The following is a 20,934-nucleotide window of genomic DNA, read 5'->3' as shown; positions in this document are numbered from 1 at the left end:
ACCTTTTCAATGACGACACCCCGGCCTCGCGGGAGGTGGCACCTGGCAGAATCTCGAAAACACTGCGCTCGGTCTTCATTGCCCTTGGTCTGGCAGTGACCTCTGATCAAAGGCCATGGATGCTGGATTTTCCAGAGTTAGAATTCAAAGCTTCCTTTTAAAATAATGTCTAAGTGGGAGCCAGCACTGTGGTGTAACGGGTAAAGCTGCTGCCTGCAGTGCCGGTATCCCCTGTGGGTGCTGGTTCAAGTCCCAGCTGCTCCACTTCCCATCCAGCTCTCTGCTGTGGCCTGGGAAAGCAGTAGAGGGTGGCCCAAGTCCTTGGGCCCCTGCACCTGTGTGGGAGACCTGGAAGAAGCTCCTGGCTCCTGGCTTCAGGTCAGTGCAGTTCTGGCTATTGCAGCCATTTGAGGAGTGAACCAGCGGATAGAAGACTTCTCTCTCTCTCTGTAACTCTATGTCTCAAATAAATAAATAAATAAAATCTTAAAAAAAATAGCATCTAAGCTTCACAAGGTCAGTCCAGTTAAAAACCACAAGTCCTGGGAGAGCTGGGACACAGTGCACTCTCGGGCCCCAGGCCAGGGACACGGAGTCGCCTGGGCCCCACCCACCCAGGGTGGCCTGGAGCGGATGAAACAGGAAGCCCTGGCAGAGTCCACTGTCCCCGGGCTCCCCTCCCACCCCCGGAGCCCCCTGTGCTTCTCCCGGTCTTTCCTGCAGGGGGAGTGAGGCTGGCCGTCGCCTGCCGGCTTCCAAGGGGCACGCCCACGCCAGGATTCCCCCCCACTGCGGTGAACACGTGTGGGTTTTCAGGCCACCTGGAAGCCCCTGCAGCCTGGTCTCCCGCACCTGCCACTTCCAAGTGACAACAGGGAACGGAGCCGGACGCAGCCCTGCGGTCGGGGGATGGGCTGAACCCCTTTTCCTGCCGGGCCGGCAGAGCCTGATTGGAGCCAACGGCTGTTCTCCGCCCTGGCACTGGAAGGAAGCCTGATTATCTCAGGCGAGAAGTTCCGAGCCCGGAAAATTGTCAGAACTGCCGCATGGGGGAGCAGAAAATAGCAGATGATAAATTTTTTAGGACCACCCTCCGCCTGCCAGTCGTAGCAGACTGTGAGATAATGTGCTGGGCTTTTTTGGAACATGAATTATTGATCGGGGCCTGTCTAGTGGTTTATAAAAAGCCCATTTCCCCTCCCCCACCCACCTCCGCATCCCTCACCTCCCGGAAGAGGCTCAGCCGCCTGCAGGAGCCGGTGGCACTGGTGCAGGAGGGGCAGGCGCGTGGGCAGCGGCCGGACGCCACGGACACGAGGGGCTGCACGGCCACTTCCCAGCACTCGCGAGAACCTGACACGCGACCAATGACACAGAGGCCACTGGGCAGCCGCCCCAGCAGTATGGAGACTGCCACTCCGGGTGCCAATCCTGATGACCCTGGACAAGAGGCTTGCCCGCCCTGTACCTCGGTTTCCCCTTCTATAAAATGAGCGGGACAAATCTCTGCGCTGAGTTAGCCTCGGTTTCCCTGGCTCCTCCCTCGCAGCCCGTCTGCGTATTCTGCTGGTTTGATTCGGGCAGCTGACACAACACGGCCATCAGATTTCCAAAAGAGGCCCAGAAATGTGCTGCTCCCGCACCCCAGGGCCAGCCCTGGCCGAGGGGGACCGCGGCTCACCAGCTCCGCCACGCCCGGCTACCGCCTCCTGACGCCTCTCCCTGTGCCTGCTCTCGCCCCTGGCAAGCTCACGTCCCCCTCCTAGGAGCGGGAGCAGCAATCAGCGCGAGGTCACCGCAATCAGTGCGAGGTCACAGCCCTCGCACGGGAAGGCAGCCTCGCCCACCTGCTTTGCGCCAGGAATCTTGCTCAAACCCTCTGCAGGCCCGGCCCCGGCAGCCTCGGGCTTCTGCTCTCTCCGCTCGCAGCCCTGCTCCCTGCACCCCAGCTCACCGAGCCGTTTCCCACCCAGCACCTCGGCCTCTCCGGCGCCCTCCACCTGGAGCGCCCCTCGTTCTGCACAGAGCAGACCCTGATGGACACGTGCAGATGCGTGCATGAGCACCCCCGCCCCTCGCCGCTGCAAGGCTCAGCCGGCCATGGCCAGCAGGCCCTCCCCGCCCCACCCCTCCCCCGGCCCCACCCCGGTGGTCAACTGTGGGTCACTTTAAAGGCGCTGGGCTCCGACTGCTTCCTGGTGGCAAATTCTTTTTACACTGACAGAAGCTCCTGCAGAAAATATCCTTGTGACCGTGAATACACACTGCGAGGAGTGACTGGGTTTTACATTAAAAACCTCTCAGTTTTGGAGCCAGCGATGGACTCAGGCCACAGAGGCTGACCCAGGGGAACTGTACATGCACTGCCATTAGCAGTACTCTGTTGTCCCCCGGAGGGGCGGAGGCTGAGCCCACCCTCAGGCTGGCGGTCCTCACAACTCACAGCCGCCTCCGAGACCTGACCCATCCTCTCTCCTGCTCGTGTTTCATCCCCTTCCCCAAGCTCTAGCCACCTCTGCCTTCTTGGTTGCACCCCAGGGCCTTTGCACATGCTGCTCTTAGTGCCTGGAACACTTTCCCCGATACAGTCACGGAACACGGCAGTGCCGATGGTAAAAGGGCAAATCTAACTTGTAACAGAAGGAAAATGCAGGAGGCTTGGGCACTGCCTAGCATGTCAGCCACAAGCCACGACTGGCTGCCGAGCACCCATGAGGTGCCGGGTTCTAATGGAGACGCCTTCTGAGTGCGAATCACCGGCCAGATCTAAAAAGTGATCTGGACAAATATAAAATGGCCGCAAACGATCTTGTCCGTTGACGACACGTTGAGACGATAGATAGCTTGGCCGTATTAGGTTAAACAAGACATTATTAACATTAATCTTACTGGTTTCATTTCACTGTTTAAAAAACCGAATGTAAAACAACATACGTCATTTGCATTTGTGGCTCAGATCACACAGGGGATTGGTCCCAAGGCCCTGCCACAGGCACTGAGATCTGTGGACACTCAAGCGTCGTGTAGGAGACGGCACAGGGCTTGGGGGAACCTGTGCGCGCTGCCCGGGGCCCTGTAATCACCTCTAGATGCCCCGTGCGCCTCAGGCGGCGCCAGCGGCACTGGCTGGGGACACGGGAGAGGCGGCGACGGCGCGGCATGGCAGACGTGGCGCTGCTTTGCGCCTTTCTGCTCCCCAGGGGCGGGACCCACCGAGGGGACGCCCGCGCATCCTGGATGTCTGCAGCCAGCACTGGCGTGGGTGCAGGAACGGGACCCGCAAAGCAGAGAATTCAGGGTGAGAGCGGCTGAGGCCGGGCGGACCCAGAGGTGAGCGGGGGAGCAGCAGACGCCGAGCGTGGAGCCCCAGCCTCGGTGGCCTCATTTCCACGGGCTCCGCCTCCTGCCACGGCACACACAGCCGGGAAAGCCTCACGCGAGCGGAGGAGGCCGCAGCTCCGGCACCTCCGGCCTTGGCCCCGAGGGAGGGGCGAGGCAGAGGGGGACTGGGGCCATGGGGGGGGGGTGGGCCGCGGCTTGGGCCTCAGTGGGGAACACGCTGCCAAGAACACAGCCGTCTCAGCTTCTCCTCTCCCGTCTCAGACGCTGGGAATCCAGGGACGGCTGTGCCCCGGGCAAAGGCGGGAGGTCCCGTCCTGGGGGCCAGCTGTGAGCCCCCACGTGTGCAGAAGTGAGCTCCCGAGTTTACACAACCACCGCGTACGGGGAGGAGGGCCCAGCGCAGTGATCGCGGCGGCGCGCGCGGGGGTGGGGGGGTGGGGTGGGGTGGGGGGCTGCTGCCTAGGCTGCGGACGAGGCGCCTCCTGGGAGCCCCGGGGACGTCCCCGTGGCCGGAACCCTTACCCAGCTCCACGTCCTGGTCGTCGGTCAGCACCAGGATGATGTTGGGCCGGATGTTCCTCCGGTCCCGCTGGAACCTGCCCTTCAGCCGGTGGTGGGCCAGGAAGGCAGAGCTTCCGTCGAGCAGGGAGAAGAGCGCGGCCCAGAGCGCGCACAGCAGGAGGCTGGGGGGCCCCATGGTGCACCGCGGCCGCTCCCTCGCCGCTCGCCTCTGGGCTGTCTTCCCTGGTCCCTCACGGATCTGGAGGAGGAGGACGAGAGGCAGGTCAATATTTACAGAAAGGCCGGCCCACGGCTCGGTCTTGCGTGTCGGCGGGCAGGAGCGGGACCTGCCAGACCAGCGCTTGCACGGAGCCCGGGGGTGGACCCGCCGCCCGGCCCGCAGCGGCCGCCTGGGCACCTGCACTCCTCCCGGGACCCGGGGCCTGTGCACTCGCTCATCTTCACAACTCTGAGTTCTGCCCCGGGTTTGTGTCTTGGGCTCGTTCTCTGCCGAGTGTGGGCACCAGTGGCGCGCTGTGTCTGCCAGCCTCACACTCACTCCACGGTGACTACGCCTGCAGCCACGTTATCTGCTCAGTCAGCTGCAGGGTCAGCTTCAGGACGGCAGAAACGGGGTCTGTGTCGCTCCCGGCTCCAGCCCCACACCTTGTGGGAGTCTGGCACAGACGGTTGGCTAAATGAGGAAGTGGAACTTTGGTTCCGGTCCCCAGAGTCCTGGGGGAGGAGGAGCTGGGCTGGGCCACAGAGGTCTCCACCGCTGCCCCTGTGCCCTGCCACTCGCCGGGGGACACTGGGAGCACTGGCCACTCCGGGCCGTGCTGTCACGGACAAGGCCCCAGGGAGCCGGGCTCTGCAGACCGCGTGGCCTGCACACTTCGGCTCTTTGGCGCGTGCTGGGCAGCGGCAGGAGGGAGGGGATGGGAGCCAGAATCGCTGTTCTCTGTGCCCCATGGTGTGCAGTGGCTCCCTGGGTCCCTCCCGGCTCTGCCCTCCCTACCCACTCCAGGAGCACCTGGGCTTCCGCTCTGCTGGGTAGCCCCTCGTGTGTTCCATTTTACAGCCCCCCCCCAGGCAGCCGTGAGCACCCTGCTACGTCACGCAGGGACCCCTCACAGTCCCTGCGTGCAGCATCAGGCTGGGCAGGACAGCGCAGCCCCCACCCCACCGGCATTGCTCCTGGGAGTGGGGAGCAGGTGCCACGCGGTGCCCCTCCCCGGGGACCTGTGCAGGACCAGGGTGACAGCTCAGCAGGGGGTGCTGGCAGGCATCGGGGGTACAGCCTGATGTGAGATGGTGAGGTTCCCAGGATCGGGGAGAGGGGAACAGATGCCACGCCCTTCTCAGCCTCCTCGCCTCTGAGACACACCTTGTGCCAGCCAGAGCCAGCAGAGTGATGGAACCCGCCTCCCTCCACGGGTTCCTGGGTTCCCGGCAGCGACCCTGGGCCAGGAACTTGACACCTCCTCATCTCCAACATGGACGCGTGCCCAGCGGGTGGAAATAACAAGACATGGTGTGGATGGCGTCATCAGAGCGCGACCATTGTCCTGCATCGGCACTGCCCACCCCATGCCTCCAAACCTCACCGGCCCTCTCGTCACACCCATCTTTTAAGAAAGACATTTATTTGAAGGGCAGAGTTAGAGAGAGAGAGGGAGAGACAGAGAGGTCCTCCGTCCGTTGGTTCACTCCCCAATTGGCTGCAACAGCCAGGGCTGGGCCAGACCAAAGCCAGGAGCCAAGAGCTTCCTCTGGGTCTCCCACGTGGGTACAGGGGCCCAGGCACTCGGGCCACCTTCCGCTGCTTTCCCAGGCGCATTCGCAGGGAGCTGGATCGGAAGTGGAGCAGCCGGGACTTGAACCAGCACCCACATGCGATGCTGGCGCTGCAGGCTGAGACTGAACCCGTTACGCCACAGCGCCAGCCCCGATCATACCCATTTTACAGTCGAAAAACCTGAGGCTCAATCACTGGTGAGGCCACCCAGAGACAGGACAGCAGAGCTGGGGGCTGAGCGCTCACGCGGGCTCCTTCCCACGAACCTCCCGTCTTCCACCTCCGTCCATCCCGGCACCACCTCCCCGCTTGCTCCCTGCCTGGGGCACACAGCTCCTCACCAAGCATTCCCTGATGCGCTTCCCTAAGTGGCATCATCTGAAAACAGAAACAAGCTTCCTATCCAAGGCTGTCCGGGCGCCTGCTCCCTGGAGAGTAAATGCACAAATCAGGTCCACGCAAGGCAGAGGCGGAACTCGGCGCCCGGCTCCCACTCCCCTGCCTGCTGCACGCCCAGGGGGCTCCACAGGTGTGCACAGCAGCTAGCGGCCCGGGACATTCCGCTGCAGCTCCTGGGGGCTACGGAGCAGCAGAGGTGCTCCCGCAGCTCACCGGCCCCCGACCCCCCAGTAACAGAGCGGTCCCCGAGTCCGGCCCAGGTCCCCTTGGGAATGCCGTGGAGGGCTCTGTGCTAAGCACCGGGGACCGCGCCAGCGCTCATCAGCGCACGCATGCATGCACACAGTCACACAGTCTTCCGCCGCCCGGACCACACACGAAATTTCCAGAAGACGCCCCCAGGATGGGAACTCTCCCGACGGACTCCTGAGAGCAGGTGCCCACGGACAGCTGGCGGGGCCCTGGCTCTGCTCCGGGCATTTGCAGGTGCCCGCTCCTTTCACACACAGACACACCCATGGAGACTGTCCCCACGGAGCACAGGGGACGGACGTCACCCTCGCCATCCCATGGCTCAGGAAGCGGCAGGAAGGGTCCAGCCCCGTGTGGCTGGGCTACAGCTGCTGGGCAGAGCCCGCTGCGGGCAGACCTTCAGGCAGCTTGCTGAAAGCCTCCAGCCCCAGAGCCGCCCGTTCTGGCTCCAGGGCTGCGATGTGAAGGTGCGACACCAGGGGGCGGTGGTCAGCTGCATGCACCTGCTGCGCCTCCAGCACCCCCTCCAGGCGGCGCTGCCTCTGGGTGGCAGTCAGAGCCCCACGCCGGGGCCAGGGGTGACAGGAGCTAATTATTTCATCAGATCAGCTCATCCGCGGGTCGATATTTGATGAATTCCCCCGGCTCAGACTCTGGCCTCGCGCCAGTCGCTTTCTGGATGCCGAAGAAATCAATTAAAAATGACACAAGAGATCCTGACTCCATTTCTTCCTTCCTGGGAAAACACTCCAGCGAAGCCACTTGGTGCCCCGGCTGATAATCCGTCGGCACCTCGACACCAGCTCAGTTCAAGTCTGCCTTGCCTTTCCTTCAGCCTGCGTGTCTCTCAGAAAGGCCTCCGCGGCCAGGCCGCGGGCTCTGGTGACAGCGCGGGCTGAGCATCAGAGCTGCACCTGCTGACCTGCACAGCCGCGCGCGCAGGGTCGCCGGGAGCTCAGCCAGGAGGTCTGGGCAGCTCCACACGAGCTGTTTGCCTCCGAGAATCCCCAGTCCAGCAGAGGGAACAGAGGGAAGTCTGGGCGCACTCTGGCCGCTGAGGGGGAGGGGAGAAGCGGCACTGGTCAGACCGGAAATGCCCGGATGAAAGGACCTTGGACGTGCAGAGATGCCCGGGCTGCTGGGGCCAGAGTCCCCCAACAGCCCCGGGGGCCCTCACTGGCTTTACAAGTGTTTGTTGAGGGCCTCCTGGGCGCGAGGCGTCCAGTGGGAGGGCCATCCTGCCGCCATTGTTAACAGCAGCCCCCTAACTGCTTTTCCTGCTTCCACCCTCACTCCCTTCCACCAGGCAGCCAGACGGCTCAGGCTAAAACAAAGCAGCAGCCTGTCTTCCTGTGTAGAAGCCCCTCCCCCCCCCGCCCATCCCCCCCTCTGACCTCAGCGCCTTCCTCTCTCCAGCAGCAGCTCCAGCCCAGAACCTCAGCGCTGCCCCAGGACATTTGCACTGGTGCTTCCTGCTGCCTGAAGCCTGCAGCAGACCTCCTCCAGGCCGAGTCCTGGCCTCCTCCGGGCCTCTCCTCAACCTCCACCATTGCAGGCTAACGCTGACCCTCCCTCCCGGGCCGTCCTCCCCACCCCGGGCTCCAGCTTGGCGCACACCATGTCCTCTACGCCTGAAACCGTGCTGGGACACAGCGGGACCTCCAGGTGTTTGCTGACCCAGCAACGAATGTCCTCTCCCCCCGGTAACAGCCCCCACTCCCCTTCTGTGCTGGGGGACCACAGGGCGGAGCAGGGACTTGGGCAGCCAATCCACACAGCCCATCTCTCCGGCTCCAGTGATTGGCCTAGGGGCAGAGCCGTCTTCTCAGGTCTGGCCAATGAGAGAGGGGGAGTCGCAGGTCTACAAGAAGGGCTTTCCCAGGTGCTGATGGCTGCTGCTAGGCACTGGCTGGGGCCCGAGAGCAGGTGCAGGTGACACTGGGCGGGACCAAACTGTACCCCGTGGCCAGCTACAGGCTCAGCTAAGTGCTGCTTGGCACTTGGGCTGGTCTGAGGTCAGGGCTGTCACTGGCAACAGGACGCACATGGAATGACAATAATCATACCTCCGGGGAAGGCACCACGGTCCACGCGGGGCTGCAGGAAGACCAGGCAGACGGCGTGGCTGAGACGAGCACCCAGCCCTCTTCCCACGACTCCTACACTCAGATGGAAACCAGCGATCCAAGGGACTGGGGATAAACGTGTCACACAAACTAGAAGAAAGAGGCAACTGGCCTAGGGGCAGTCAGGGAGGGCTGCCTGGAGGAGTACTTACAAAGTTGTGAAGGCTCCACAGGCATTGTGGAGACCCCGAGGAAGAAGGTGGCAGGCAGGGGCAGTCATTTGAACAAACCGCAAGCAGCAGGAGCGGAGAAGCCCATGCGAGGATGAGGAAGTCCAGCCCTGAACTTGGCAAGCCCAGGTGTCCAGACCATGGACGCACACACGCGTCCCCCCCCTCCGTCTCCCTTTGTCTCTCCTGCCGTGGTCCATGTCACCCCTGGCTCTTGGTGCCAGATGAGCAAGCCAGCACTCGAGGGCGGAGGGACAGGGAAAGACCAAGTTTCAAGGAAGGGCTCAGGACCCGGAAAAGAAATGAGGGCACAGAGCCAGCCGAACACCCCCGACCTGCTCCACCACGGACGCCAGAGAGAGCTCCCCGGCAGTGAGGAAAAAACGAAGCTGAACTGCCACGGAGTCCACGTGGCCGAGGCTGGGCTGGAAGGACCGGGCTGGGGTCCGGGCAGCACCCAGAAGAATGAGTGAGGACGGGGTCTCTCGTGCAGCGAGAGTCCCAGTGGAGTCAAGAGTCAGGGCTCTTCCGAGGGAGGAGCTGCTGTCCAGGGTTCCACAGCGAGCAGGTGCCCATGGGGTCACGCACGGACTCTCACACCTGGAAAAGCCAGGAGACCCTCCGCTCCCCGGGGCCGGCAGGGGGCAGGGCCAGGAGTCCCTCCACTCCCTGTGGACAGCAGGGGGCAGGGCCAGGAGTCCCTCCACTCCCTGGGGGTGGGCAGGGGGCAGGGCCAGGAGTCCCTCCACTCCCTGGGACCAGCAGAGGGGAGGGCAGGCCTGGGCGGGACTCAGCTCTGCCACTTACTGGGTGCGGGGACGCTCTGCGGCCTCCACTCGCCTCCTCTGACGGTGAGGACAAAGGGCTCAATGCTCAGAAGAGATCAGCGCGCAGTGAGCGCTCAATGCATGCTGGCTAGAGTAACCTGGGGCGCGGACGGCCTAGCATCCCCCGCCCCCAGTAGCTCCCCGCTTTCCCTTGGGGATCACCCTCTGCTCATCCTAGATCCCTAAGGTTTAAAACAGCCCGGGCTTGGGTGTTGCGAGGGTAGATCATGGGCTCCGGAGCTCAGCCACTCAGAGTTGCTTCCACCGCACTCCGGCTGGTCTGTCACGGGTCCTGAGCACCAGAGGCTGGGTCCAGCCGAGCCTGAAGCAGGACAATGTACTTGGAGGTTGTGTCTTCCTCCTCCCGTGACCACCCCCCTCCCCCGGGTCAACTTCCAGGCCCTTTGGCTCTCAGGGATGTAAGGCAGGTTTCCTTTTGGTCTCAGGTCACTTTCAACCCACGAACCCCCGGGCAGAGCCAGCGGGGGGCAGTGCTGATGCCCACAGCGCCCCAAGGGTGTGGCCAGGCCTCTCGGGCCGCAGCCACCGCCTCACGACGGCCACCTCTGTCACCCCGATCAGCCCACTGATGAGGGAGGCGTGGGGGACAGTGGAAGCAGCGTGGGCTCGGGGCACGCGGGCCCCAACTGGGACCTGGGCACAGCACGGCCGCCGAGACTGGGTGGGCGGAGCCTGCGTGGCCTCCGGTGCCCCCACCCTTGGTCCAGACAGTGCTTACACAACGCGGGGTCCCTTACGTCCTCCTCGTACTTGGGGAGAGGGCTCTCCCGTGGCGCCAGCCCCTGGCACACCAGGTGCCGCTGCTTCCAGTTACCACAGACACCGACTATGCCGCAGGCCCTGCTCTAAGTGCTGGCGACTGGAAATGCCGGAGCACAGGGCACAGCCTGCGAGGGAGGAGCCCCACGGACGTCCTCCAGGGAGGGAGGCTGCAGTGCAGGGGGTGCCGCGGTCCTGCCCCCCAGCAGGGGGTTCCGTGACAGGCCCTGAGTGCCTACAGGGGGAACAGCATTCTAGCCACAGGGAACATCGGTGCTGGCGTCCTGAGGCAGGAACCTGTCTGGGGCACAGGGAGCGCCTACCTGGGTGGAGGGAGCAGAGTAGGGGAAGCCTCGAGGGCCCCGCAGGGCGGTACCCAGGGCGATGGGGCCGGATCTGGCTGCGTGTGGAGCCCAGGCCGAGGTGGACGCAGGGAGGCCAGGGGGATGACCGCCCGGTGCCACGGAGGCCAGACAGCGCTTGGGCTGGGGCAGCGGTGAGGCAGTGAGAGGCGGTGTTGTTCAGTGAGTGAATGATTGACATGTGCCCATTGCTGCCATTACGAATCCTGGGTAAGAGCTGACCCTGGAAGGGAGTGTGGAATACAGTCTGTCTTTGTGCCCGGAGACTCGTGGCCAGGGGTCTGACGAGGCCACTCCTTGCTAGGAAACGTGTGAAACGCCACTGCAAAGACTCAAGGCGGGGACCCGGGTCCCCTGGCAGCTGCTGAGGGGGGGGGGGGGGTCACACACAGCCTCACCGTGGGCTCAGGGTAGAGCCTGACTTCTCAGTGGCTGCCCAGGGCTCCGAAAGCCAGCGTCTGGGCCATGCAGGCCTCCGCTCGGCTCTCCCACGGTGCCTGCCACCACATTCACCTGGTGACAGGGCTGCTCGGGGCCGGCCAGAGTCAGGGGAAGGGGACAGGGACCCCACTTCCCGAGGAGGAGCGCCCAGGGCGCGTGGATGGGCACGCAGGCACCTCGTGGCCATCTTGGAGAGCTGCCCAGTGCAGGGCCCAGGCCCCTTCCCGCAGCGCCCCTTCTGGGCGGTCAGAGCCTGGGGGCCACCAGGGCTGCTTGCGACTGCCGCCCCAAAGATGCCCAGAGCGGGGGAAGCAGCAGGGTGACTGCCCCAGCCCGTCTCCCTGCCCACGTGGCCACCAGGACGTCGGCGTGCAGAGGGCTCTGCGGGAGGGACCACGGGGGTTAGGCATGGCGACAACCCCCCCTTCAATTCGGAGACTGCTGAAAACGCTCGTTCCTCCCCGCTCTGCTGCTGCTGCTCCTCCTCCCCCTCCTCCCTGCTCTGCTCCTCCTCCTTGGCTTTAAGCAGAAAGCATCAGCGAACAACCCAGAGCAGCTGGCGGCAGAACAGGCTCTGAGCTGGGCACAGGCCCCGGCCTGTCCCGGCCCCCGCTTCTGCCGAGGTGTGAAATGGCTACGTTCGGGCGTCGCCTGCCGCCCCACGAGCTCAGCGTCAAGGTCAATGCGGACGCTGCCGTCCAGAGGGGAGACCGCGGTCTCCCGGCGCTTGGCTTAGTGTGGAGGACCTAGACAGGGGTGCCGAGGCCCTGAAGACCCGAAGTTGGGGGTGCTGGCCCGGGGCTGTGGCCTGGCGGGGCAGGACAGCTGGCGGCAGGCCCAATCTGCAGGGCTCGGCCGGGACCACCCGGCTTCTCCGCCTGGCCGGCGGCAGCAGCAAGCATTGCATGGGCAGCTCCCAGCCGTCTCCAGGGGAGTCGGCAGCTCGCAGGGCGGGGGCTTCTGGGGTGAAGCCAATGTGCCCTGTGCTGGGCGCGGCAGACTGTTACCGCGCTCTGAGCTCATCCACCGGCACGCAGCGTGGCTTGGGCTTCACTCTCTCTTAGTCTGGTCAACGCTCTGTGGGGAGTGAGCACCCCACGGCCGGACTTGGCCTCACGGTGGAGCACTGTGAATGTGAGGCCGGGTCTCACCTCCTCGCGGCACCGTCCTGGGCGTCGGGATGTCAGCAGCATCCGGGCTGCTCCCCACCAGGTGCACGGAGCATCAGCCCCCCACCCCCACCCCTTGACAATCAAACATGTCCCCGGATGCTGCCAGATGTCCCCTACAGGGCAAAGCAGCCCCCAGCTGAGAACCACCCCCACACAGGAGGCAACGCTTCAGAAACCAGCTCCGGGCCATCGTGGCCAACTTCCGGCTTGCCAGGGCTCCGAGCTTTGCCTTACAAGGGGAACGGGCCTGTGGAGGGCCAAGGAGGAGGGGCGGCGGGGCTGTCTCGTGATGACTCAGAAGGTCTGCAACAGCCGGAAAGGGAATGACCAGCTCAGGACCAGCGTCAGCGGCACAACGTCCCAGCGCCACCCCCGGGGGGACCCCGGCTCAGCGCAGCCCGTGGGATCTGGGACCCGGGCAGCAGAGGGAAAGGCCAGGCTGGCAAGCAGCGCAAGGGTGTGTGGGTGACAGACACCTGTTTGCAGCGGCCTCGTCTGTGACGGGGACACAAACACATCCCACGGGCGCCGGACAGGGGACGAGTGATGGGGCCTGGGTTTAGGAGAAGGGGGAGGGGCAGGACCTGGCCCACCCCGCAGAAGCAAACATTCAACCCATTCTCAACTCCGACCAGGACACGCACCACCGGCCTCGAGCTTGCCTGGGGGGGGGGAATCTGTGACCCCTTCCCAGCCATCCGATGTCTTCCAAGCCCCTAGGACGTGCAGTGAGATTCCGCGCAAAAGCAGCGGACCCAAGGCAGGCCAGGCCTCAGTCCTCAGGAAGCTGACCACGGGTGGCCGAGGCAGATGATTACCCAAGGAGGGCGGGTTCAGACTGTCCCACGAGCTTTGTAGAAAGGCGTCAGGAGAGAGAGCAAATCCAGGGAGACCTCTCGGAGGAGGTGGCGCTTGGGCTGAGACAGAGTGGGGCTGAGATGTTTTCTCAGCAAAGGAAAAAGCAAGTGTGAGGCCCTGTGACGGGCAGGGCAGGAGCACCACGAAGACCCGCCCTGGCCGAGCAGGGGGAGGAGGCGGGAGCTGGCCTGGCCCCGCCCCTGCCTTCTAGGCCGGCCACACCTGCCGCCCTCCCTGGGTGTTTAGGGGAAGCGGAATCAGATACAGAAATTCCCACCTCTGTGCTTTGTTCCTTTGTCTGGGCTGTGGACAAAAGCTTAGCTGGCAGGGAGTTACAAAGTTATTTCTGCGAAGGCCTCTGGCCAAAAGCAATAAGGAGCCATTATTCACGCCTAATTGTGGGCTGGCTCCCCAGCCTGCCCCTCCCCCGGCCCTTTAACTCAAGCTGCCCAGCCCTGAGCACCCCCACTGAAGGCTGCCGCCGGGAGGTCGCAGTTTGCTTTGGGAAGAGCACAAAAGAGATAAAGGACCTTCTGGCCGCTCGGTATTAATAATCCAATTACTTCTTCCCTTTCTACCCAGTCCGCAGCCGCACGCCCTGCGCCCCCGCTCATTAGCTCACCTTGGAGACGGCCTGGCGCCCAAGATCATTCCAGAAGCCAGGCCTCCGGGCCGGGGATGGCGGAAGCGGCTTTACCCACTGGGACGAGGGGGCTCCAGGTGTGTGGGCAAGAGCCGCACTCAGATGAGCTGGGGACGGGCAGGGCTCCGACCGCCCCTGGGGTGCCCCCATTACCATGGATGTTAGAAGCTGGTGGCAAATCACCCCCAGCTTTCGGATGAGGCCACACGGGAAGCATCCTTCCCTCAGCTGCTCCTCCTCTCACTCGCCCTCCCCTGCCCCGCTACAGTGCCTCAGTTTCCCCACCACAGCAACAGGCCCCACGGCAGGGACCCCCGGAGGATTCAACCTCCAGCAGCGGGTGCTGTAGGACTGGCGACTGCACCAATGTTCCGGGCCCGCCGTGCGTTCTCCCGCAAATGGTACCAGGTGACAACCGTAACCCCGCACCTGGGCCAGGTGAGAGAAGCTCACCTCCCTTCCTCTCCGCTCTCACTTTTGATGGAGGGGTCAGCAGAGAAACGCTTCTCCGCGATGAGGAAAACAGCAGGCGAGGGCCACGATAGACGGCAGTGAACGGCGGTGAACTTGGCCACAGCCCAGGCGAAGGCACCGGAGGGAGTGCGCTGAACTGGCGACCCCGGGACCCGGATGGAGGGAGCCCAGCGTGGTCAGATACGGCCTCCATCTTGCTGTTTTTTAGGAGAAACCGAAAACCTTCATGCTGACACGCGAAACCTCACAACGGCTGCAGGCGGATGGCTGCCTCCTGGCTCAGAAGGGGCCGGCGTTGTGGTGCGGTGGATTCCGCCGCCGCCTGGGCGCCCACATTCATATACGGAGCGCCTGGTCCAGTCCCGGCTCCTCCGCTTCCCATCCGGCTCCCTGCTAACGCGCTGGGAGGCAGCAGGTGATGGCCAAGTGCTTGGACCCCTGCACATGTAGGGGGGACCTGGACGCTGAAGGGAGCGGCCATGTGGGGGTGAATCAGCAGATGGAAGCGCTCTCTCTGTCACTCTGCCTTTCAAGTAAATGAAAAACCTTCAGAAAAATAAATAGAAGGTTCAAAATATGAAGGAAGTTAAAAAAAGCTCGTGGAAAATGTGTAGTATGAAAAAACCATGCATGGATTTCAAAACGGTTCGCACTAAAATAAGCACAACTTTTAATTCTGTTTTCCACAAAGTTTCTGAAGCGCTCTTGGGCTTCCAAAGAAAACACACGTCTGCAAGCTGCTTAGCCAGCCTGAGAGGCTCCTGTCTCTATTTTTTTTTTTTTTATTTATTTTATTTCCTTGGAAGTCACGGTGACGAGAGAGCAAGAGAGCGAGGCCTTCCATCCACTGTTTCACCTCTCCAATGGCCACAATGGCCAGGGTTGGGCCAGGCCAAAGCCAGGAGCCAGGAGCTTCTCCTGGGTCTCCCAGTGGGTGCAGGGGCCCAAGCACTTGGGCCATCTTCTGCTGCTTTCCCACGCGCATTAGCAGGGCGCTGGGTCGGAAGAGGAGCAGCCGGGACTTGATCAGTGCCCATATAGGATGCTGGCACTACTGACGGCGGTTTTACCTGCTACGCCACAGCGCTGCCCCCACGGAGGTTTTAGGGGCGCCAGCACCACGGCGAGCCCTTTGGCACGGTGCAGGATTGCCCAGCAGGAGGCGCCCTGTTCAGCATCAGCTCTGCTTCAGGCCCCCGGGCGTTCCCTGGGGAGCTGTGAAGCGCCTGGCCCCGCCCACCCCCGGGGCTGAGTGCACTGGTGCTGGGATGTCGGGAGCCCCAGTGTGGACCACGAGGGACCCCAGGTAGGCTAGAAGCATCTCCCCACGCTCACGGCGCCGGCCCCACCTCGGGCTCCCGGGGCAACCTCAGGTCCCCAGACCGGCCACTGGGTCCCTGAGGGGCTTCATAGCGGCGGTGGCCAGGTGAGCACGGGGAGGGGACCTTGCAGGCATGGCTCTCCAGTGACGGAGCAGGAAGCCAGGAGCAAGGGCCCAGCAGTAGTAGCTATGACAGCAATAATGATCACCTGCCTGCCTTCTTAAATCAGTCGGGTTTTTTGAGAGAGAAACAAGAGCGCACCCACTGCTGGTTCACTCCCCAGTCAATGGCCAGGACGGGGCCAGGCCAAGCCGGGAGCTGGGACCGCCATTCAGATCTCCTGTGTGGGCGGCGGGGGCCCCACCACTGGAGCCCTCCCCGCTGCCTCCCAGGGTGCACGCTGGCAGGAGCAGAGCCGGACTTGAACCTGACCACTCGGATACCGACGTGGGTCTTAGCCGCCAGGCCAATGCCGCCCCTCCTGCCTTTCTGAAGCCGTCTGTGTGCGCAGGACAGAGACCTGAGGCTCAGCGACACCGCCTGGCCTGGCTCCACGCTGTCCCTGAGAGGTCAGGCTGGGGCTGGAACCCGGGCAGCCGAGCCTGCACTCAGCGGAGCCGACGCATAGGCTCCGCGGACGGCTCTCAGGGCCGCCCTCTCCTGGGCCTCTGCTAACCCCAGTTCACGTCCCCACTCGCCGCTGATGCCGCAGCCGTTTCCTGGCCCGGCATCTCACGGACAGGTCAACTCGGAGGGCGACAGCGAGCAGGGGCACTCGGGGTAACCGCACGGGGCCACCCAGTGGGTTTTCCCTCTTGGTTTAACATTTGTTTGAAAGGGAGAAAGGCAGAGAGGAAGAGGGAGAGAAAGGAAGAGGAGAAAGAGAAGGGGGACAGATGGATCGTCCACCTGCTGGTTCACTCCGCAAACGCCCACAACAGCCAGGGCTGGGCCAGGCGGAAGCCAGGAAGCCAGAGGTCACCCGGGTCTCCCATGTGAGTGGCAGGGGCCCAAGCACTTCGGCCACCCGGGAGCATTAGCAGGTCGCTGGACTGGAAGCAGGGCTCTGGCCTGGGATGCAGGCATCCTAACGGCGGCTTAGCCTGCCACCTCACCCTCCTGCTTAACGCGCCCCAATTCCGTCCAGAGAGTGGGAGCCCCCCCAATAATAAACCAGCAACGCTCGGCGCCACTGGTCCTGGAGGGGAAACCACGCCGCACCCCGCACCCCACCCCAGGGTGTCCTGAGGACCTGCGAGGCTGTTTTGCTTGTCACACGGCCGGGTCACCGTTGGCTCTGGGCTGGGGGCGCAGGAGGGTGGCTGACGAGCAGGGCTCCAGGCGGGGAAGAAATGACTTCCCATGCCCCATTCGTCCAGGTGTAAGGGCCGCTCAGTCCCCTGGGCCTGGCGATGGAGACGGCTTTGCACGGTTTGTACCCTGCACAGAACTCCCCGTGGCCGGCGCCGCGGCTCACTAGGCTAATCCTCCGCCTGCGGTGCCAGCACACCGGGTTCTAGTCCTGGTTGGGGCACCAGATTCTGTCCTGGTTGCTCCTCTTCCAGGCCAGCTCTCTGCTGTGGCCCGGGAGGGCCCTGCACCCGCATGGGAGACCAGGAGAAAGCACCTGGCTCCTGGCTTAGCGCTAGCCGGCCATGGCGGCCATTTGGGGGGTGAACCAACGGAAGGAAGACCTTTCTCTCTGTCTCTCTCTCTCTCTAACTCTGCCTGTAAAAAAAAACCTATTTTGGAGAATCAACACTGTCCATGGCCAGGTCACCTGTGGTTGCTGTTTGCCCACACCACCGCCCCTAGCTGCACCTGGAGCTCTCGGCTGCCCGCGACTCTACGCCGGTAGAAGGACTGGCCGCCTGCTCTTCCCAGGCACTTACATACTGCAATGCGCAGTCTTCAATCCGGGTCATTTCCTTCTAGTTTTTGAATCACCGTCAGGGTATTTATTGATGAGCAAGTATGTGCATACATGTTAATTGTGAGTTTATTTCAGGCAAGTCGGCAAAAATACCTGCTGTAAGAAGAGGGTTTTTGGACTGCTGAACCAAGTCAAACAATAAAATCCGTTCCTCGTTCCCAGTGTTTACTTTAGAGATAAGTACAAAGCCCAACCCTGGGCCGATGAGACGGAAACAAAGTCTGCTGGGATGTGGGTGCTCTCCGAAGGATTTTGCTCTCTGATTAAGAGAGACAGCAAGGAGGATTTTACTTTCTGGTGAGGAGAGGGTCAGCAAGGTGTCCTTCCCTATACTCCCACTCTGTAACGGGATGTGATGTCTGGAGCCATGACAGCCATCTTGAGGCCACGAGGGAGCGAGGCAGAAAGATCCCAAGTCCTGATGACATTCTTATTGGGACAAAGCAGCTGTTGGACAAAAACCCTGCTTTGGGCTCTTTGTTACGTGGGAAACATTGCGGCTGCTTCACCAGGAAGAGTAATTCTCACACCGAATGCATCTCATTCACACTCAGGCGGTCAGGACTTCCGGCCTGTAAGACTCCTGCTCTCCACACACTCGGGTCAGTGCCCGTCTCTAGGGCTGCCCAGACGTGGCTTCCGGATGATCTGATTCTCACGGCGCGCGAACACCTCCTGAACTTCTGTGGGCCTTCCACCGGAGGCGGGCCAAGACCCTGCCGGGACCCGCGCCCAAAAGCCAACAAGAAAAGCCGCTGGCAACATTCTTCCCCTAACACACCCACTTCCACCTGGCCAAACACGTCCTGGGGGCCCGGGGACGGCCTTGGCCCTCAGCTCCCACACGCAACACCGATGGTTCGGGGGAGAGCTCACCTTAAGCAGAGCCCAGGTGCGGGTGCACGAGGCAGCTGGCGCGCCCCTGTGTTGCAGGCGGGGGCCACTGGGCGCCGTGGGGCTAGCAGTCCTGTTTAAGGACCATGGAGAAACCCTGGACTGGGCTGCAGACGCTCTGAGGCCGCACCACCCACGGTGGCCCCGCCAGGGCTGGGGACCGTGCACGCCCTGGGATATTTAGTGCCGGCTGCCAATCACTGGGCAGCGAGGCTCAGCCCGACCCTCAGGGGCGTCAGAGAGGTGACCGCATGGGGTGTGCGAGCCATATCCACTCAACAGGTGCGGGGCAGGTGTTGGGGCGCTCAGGGAGGGGGGACCACAACAGGGAACTAAACCCGTTCTCCAACGCCAGGGCTGCAAACAGTATCCCAGCACTCCGCCCGCCAGGGCCTCGCCCCCCACCCCGCTGCCCCGGGCATCCGCACCCACTGAGCGGCAGATGCCCCGCGGAGGGGGGCACCGCGGGCTGACCCTTCCCCACGTGCATTCCGATCACCCTCTCCCCACCCCAGATCCTCCTCACAGTCAGCCGGGTCCCTGGCGCTGTGGGACTTGGGGCGAGCCGCGCACTGCAGGGCTTCTGCCCACCCCCACCCCCCGGCCGCCAGCTGCTTCCCTCCCCAGACTTTGCTTAATGTCCCCTTGCAAAATGACCCCTGGTTGGGAACCACAGCCCACCCCCCAGCGTCCTGCCTGCCGGACCCCATGTGCGCTGCCACCACCCGTGCCCCCCACCCCCGACTCCTGGCGCCTCTGGGTGTCCCAGCTCCCGCCGGTCCAGCACCCACTCAGGGCAGCCGGGGAGGCTGCTCAGTGGGTACCGTGTTGCAGGGAGGGTGGGGAACAAGGCCTGGCCTCCACCAGGAGACACGGCTGGGGCTGTGGTTATCCTGACGGCCCTGGGTGTTCCTAAAGCGCTACATTTTTACTTTTTTCTGAGAGAGACAGACAGGAAGTCAAGCCTCCCAACGCGCAGGGTTACACCAGGCTGACGCTGGCAGCCTGCACCCAGGTCTCCCGCACGGTGGCAGGGACCCAGGACTGAGCCATCACTGTGCCTCTGGAGTCGGCAGCCAGCACTGCGCACTGAACCCGGCGCTCACGTGCGCGCAGGTGCCTCCGTCAGCCCTAGACCACCAGGCCAAGCCTCCTCCCTCCCTCCCCCAAGGAGAGGATGCTTCAATGTTCTCACCGCAAAGAAATGATCCGTCTTTGAGCGGCGATATGCTAATTACTCTAGGTTGATCCTTACACATGCATCAAAACACCACACTGCAACCCATAAACACTTGTGCATAATTGCAGGTCAATAAAAGCAAAACAGGCTGGCCCTGAGCCGCTGCTCGTCGCAGGCATTCAGATCGCTGGTTCGAGTCCCGGCTGCTCTGCTTCTGACCCTGTGCCCAGCTATCGCGGCTGGGGAGGCAGCAGAGGGCGGCCCGAGGGCGTGGGCCCCTGCACCCAGGCCGGAGTTCCAGGCTCCTGGCTTCAGCCTGGCCCAGCCCTGGCCGGCCATGTGGGGAGTGAACCAGCAGATGGAAGATCGCTCCTTCTCTGTGTTACTCTTTCAAGTAAACCAATCTTCTTAAAAAACCCATCATAAGGTAAAGACTTGAAAAATGAAGACAACCAAACACAAATCATGTCCTCCTGGGACTGAGAACCCTGCGGTGGTTTCCGCCGCCTTTACAAGGGGGTCTAAACGCCTCACCATGACTGATGTGCCCCCTGGCCTCCCCCACCCCACCGCACTTCTGTTCCCTGCTCTAGCAGGTCTCAGACAAGCCCCTCCTCTCCACCTCCAGGCCTCCCAGTGCTGTTCCGCCAGCTCTTCCCAAGGCCGGCTCCTCGCTAAAACGTAGGCTATGCTCAAAGGGCACAGGTGTAGGGGCCTCCTCGGCCGCGCAGAGGCCCCCGCCCTTGCCCCCTCATGCACCAAAGTCACCATCACTGTCTTGTTTCCGTCACAGAGCTCTGTGCCTGCCCATGAACTTGTCCGTGTGGGGTCCCCTGCTGTCCACGCTCTGAAGTGCCAGCCCCACACGTCCAGGTCTCTCTCACTTGTCCCCGCCCCTCGCACATGGCTTGCCACTCAGCAGGTGCTCATTAGACACCTGGACTCCCAAGCAAGGGGCCGCCCTGTGAAGGTGCCCAGCAGCTGGCCAGGGCCTAGAACATTCTCCAGGGTTCCGGCCGGAAGATGCCCACGCCCAGGGCCCTCTCGCTCAAGCACACGTGCACTGGTCGTCCCGGTGCCAGCCCCCCCTCCCCCTCAGAGCTCCGTTCAGCAGGGTCTGGACTGTGCACGTCTCAGGAAATGCTTCCAGACGGTTCTCCCGGCGGAGGGCTGGGCAAAGGCCATCCCCGGCCCCCAGAAAGCCCAGGCTCAAGGCCAGGCTGCACCCTGCGGACGCCAGCAGACGAGGCGGGCTCCGGGAGGCGGGGCATGTTTCCATGGAGTCCACCTCGGCCAAAACGCAGCGAGGCCCACTGGCCACCACCACGCACACCAGCAGCCCGCGCACAGGCAGAGCAGCCAGGCCCGCCTTCCACTTCACGCTCCCAGCCTGCTCTCTCCTTCTGGGCTGAGCCCGAGGGGCCAGGGGCTCCTCCACGCTGAGAACAGCCCGTGTTGAC

The 20,934-nt window shown here is 63.2% G+C and overlaps 1 protein-coding gene across 3 annotated transcripts in view; it reads right to left on the bottom strand.

The window, feature by feature from the left end:
* The window catches only part of SULF2 (sulfatase 2), an 89,508-nt gene that overhangs the window by 64,183 nt on the left and 4,391 nt on the right, over nt 1–20,934 (bottom strand). For all 3 annotated transcript variants that reach the window (XM_051844953.3, XM_051844952.3, XM_070051727.2), the window contains one exon: nt 3,865–4,102. In XM_051844953.3, the coding sequence (XP_051700913.3) occupies nt 3,865–4,039 (175 nt within the window). In that variant the 5' untranslated portion in view covers nt 4,040–4,102. Of the gene's footprint in view, nt 1–3,864; nt 4,103–20,934 lie in introns of those variants that run through there.

Source organism: Oryctolagus cuniculus, chromosome 11, assembly GCF_051225735.1.
Source record: "Oryctolagus cuniculus isolate XC-2025 breed Fujian yellow rabbit chromosome 11, ASM5122573v1, whole genome shotgun sequence".
NCBI lineage: Eukaryota > Metazoa > Chordata > Mammalia > Lagomorpha > Leporidae > Oryctolagus > Oryctolagus cuniculus.
The sequence above is the reverse complement of the archived record's forward strand: the minus strand, read 5'-3'. Positions and strand labels throughout refer to the sequence as shown.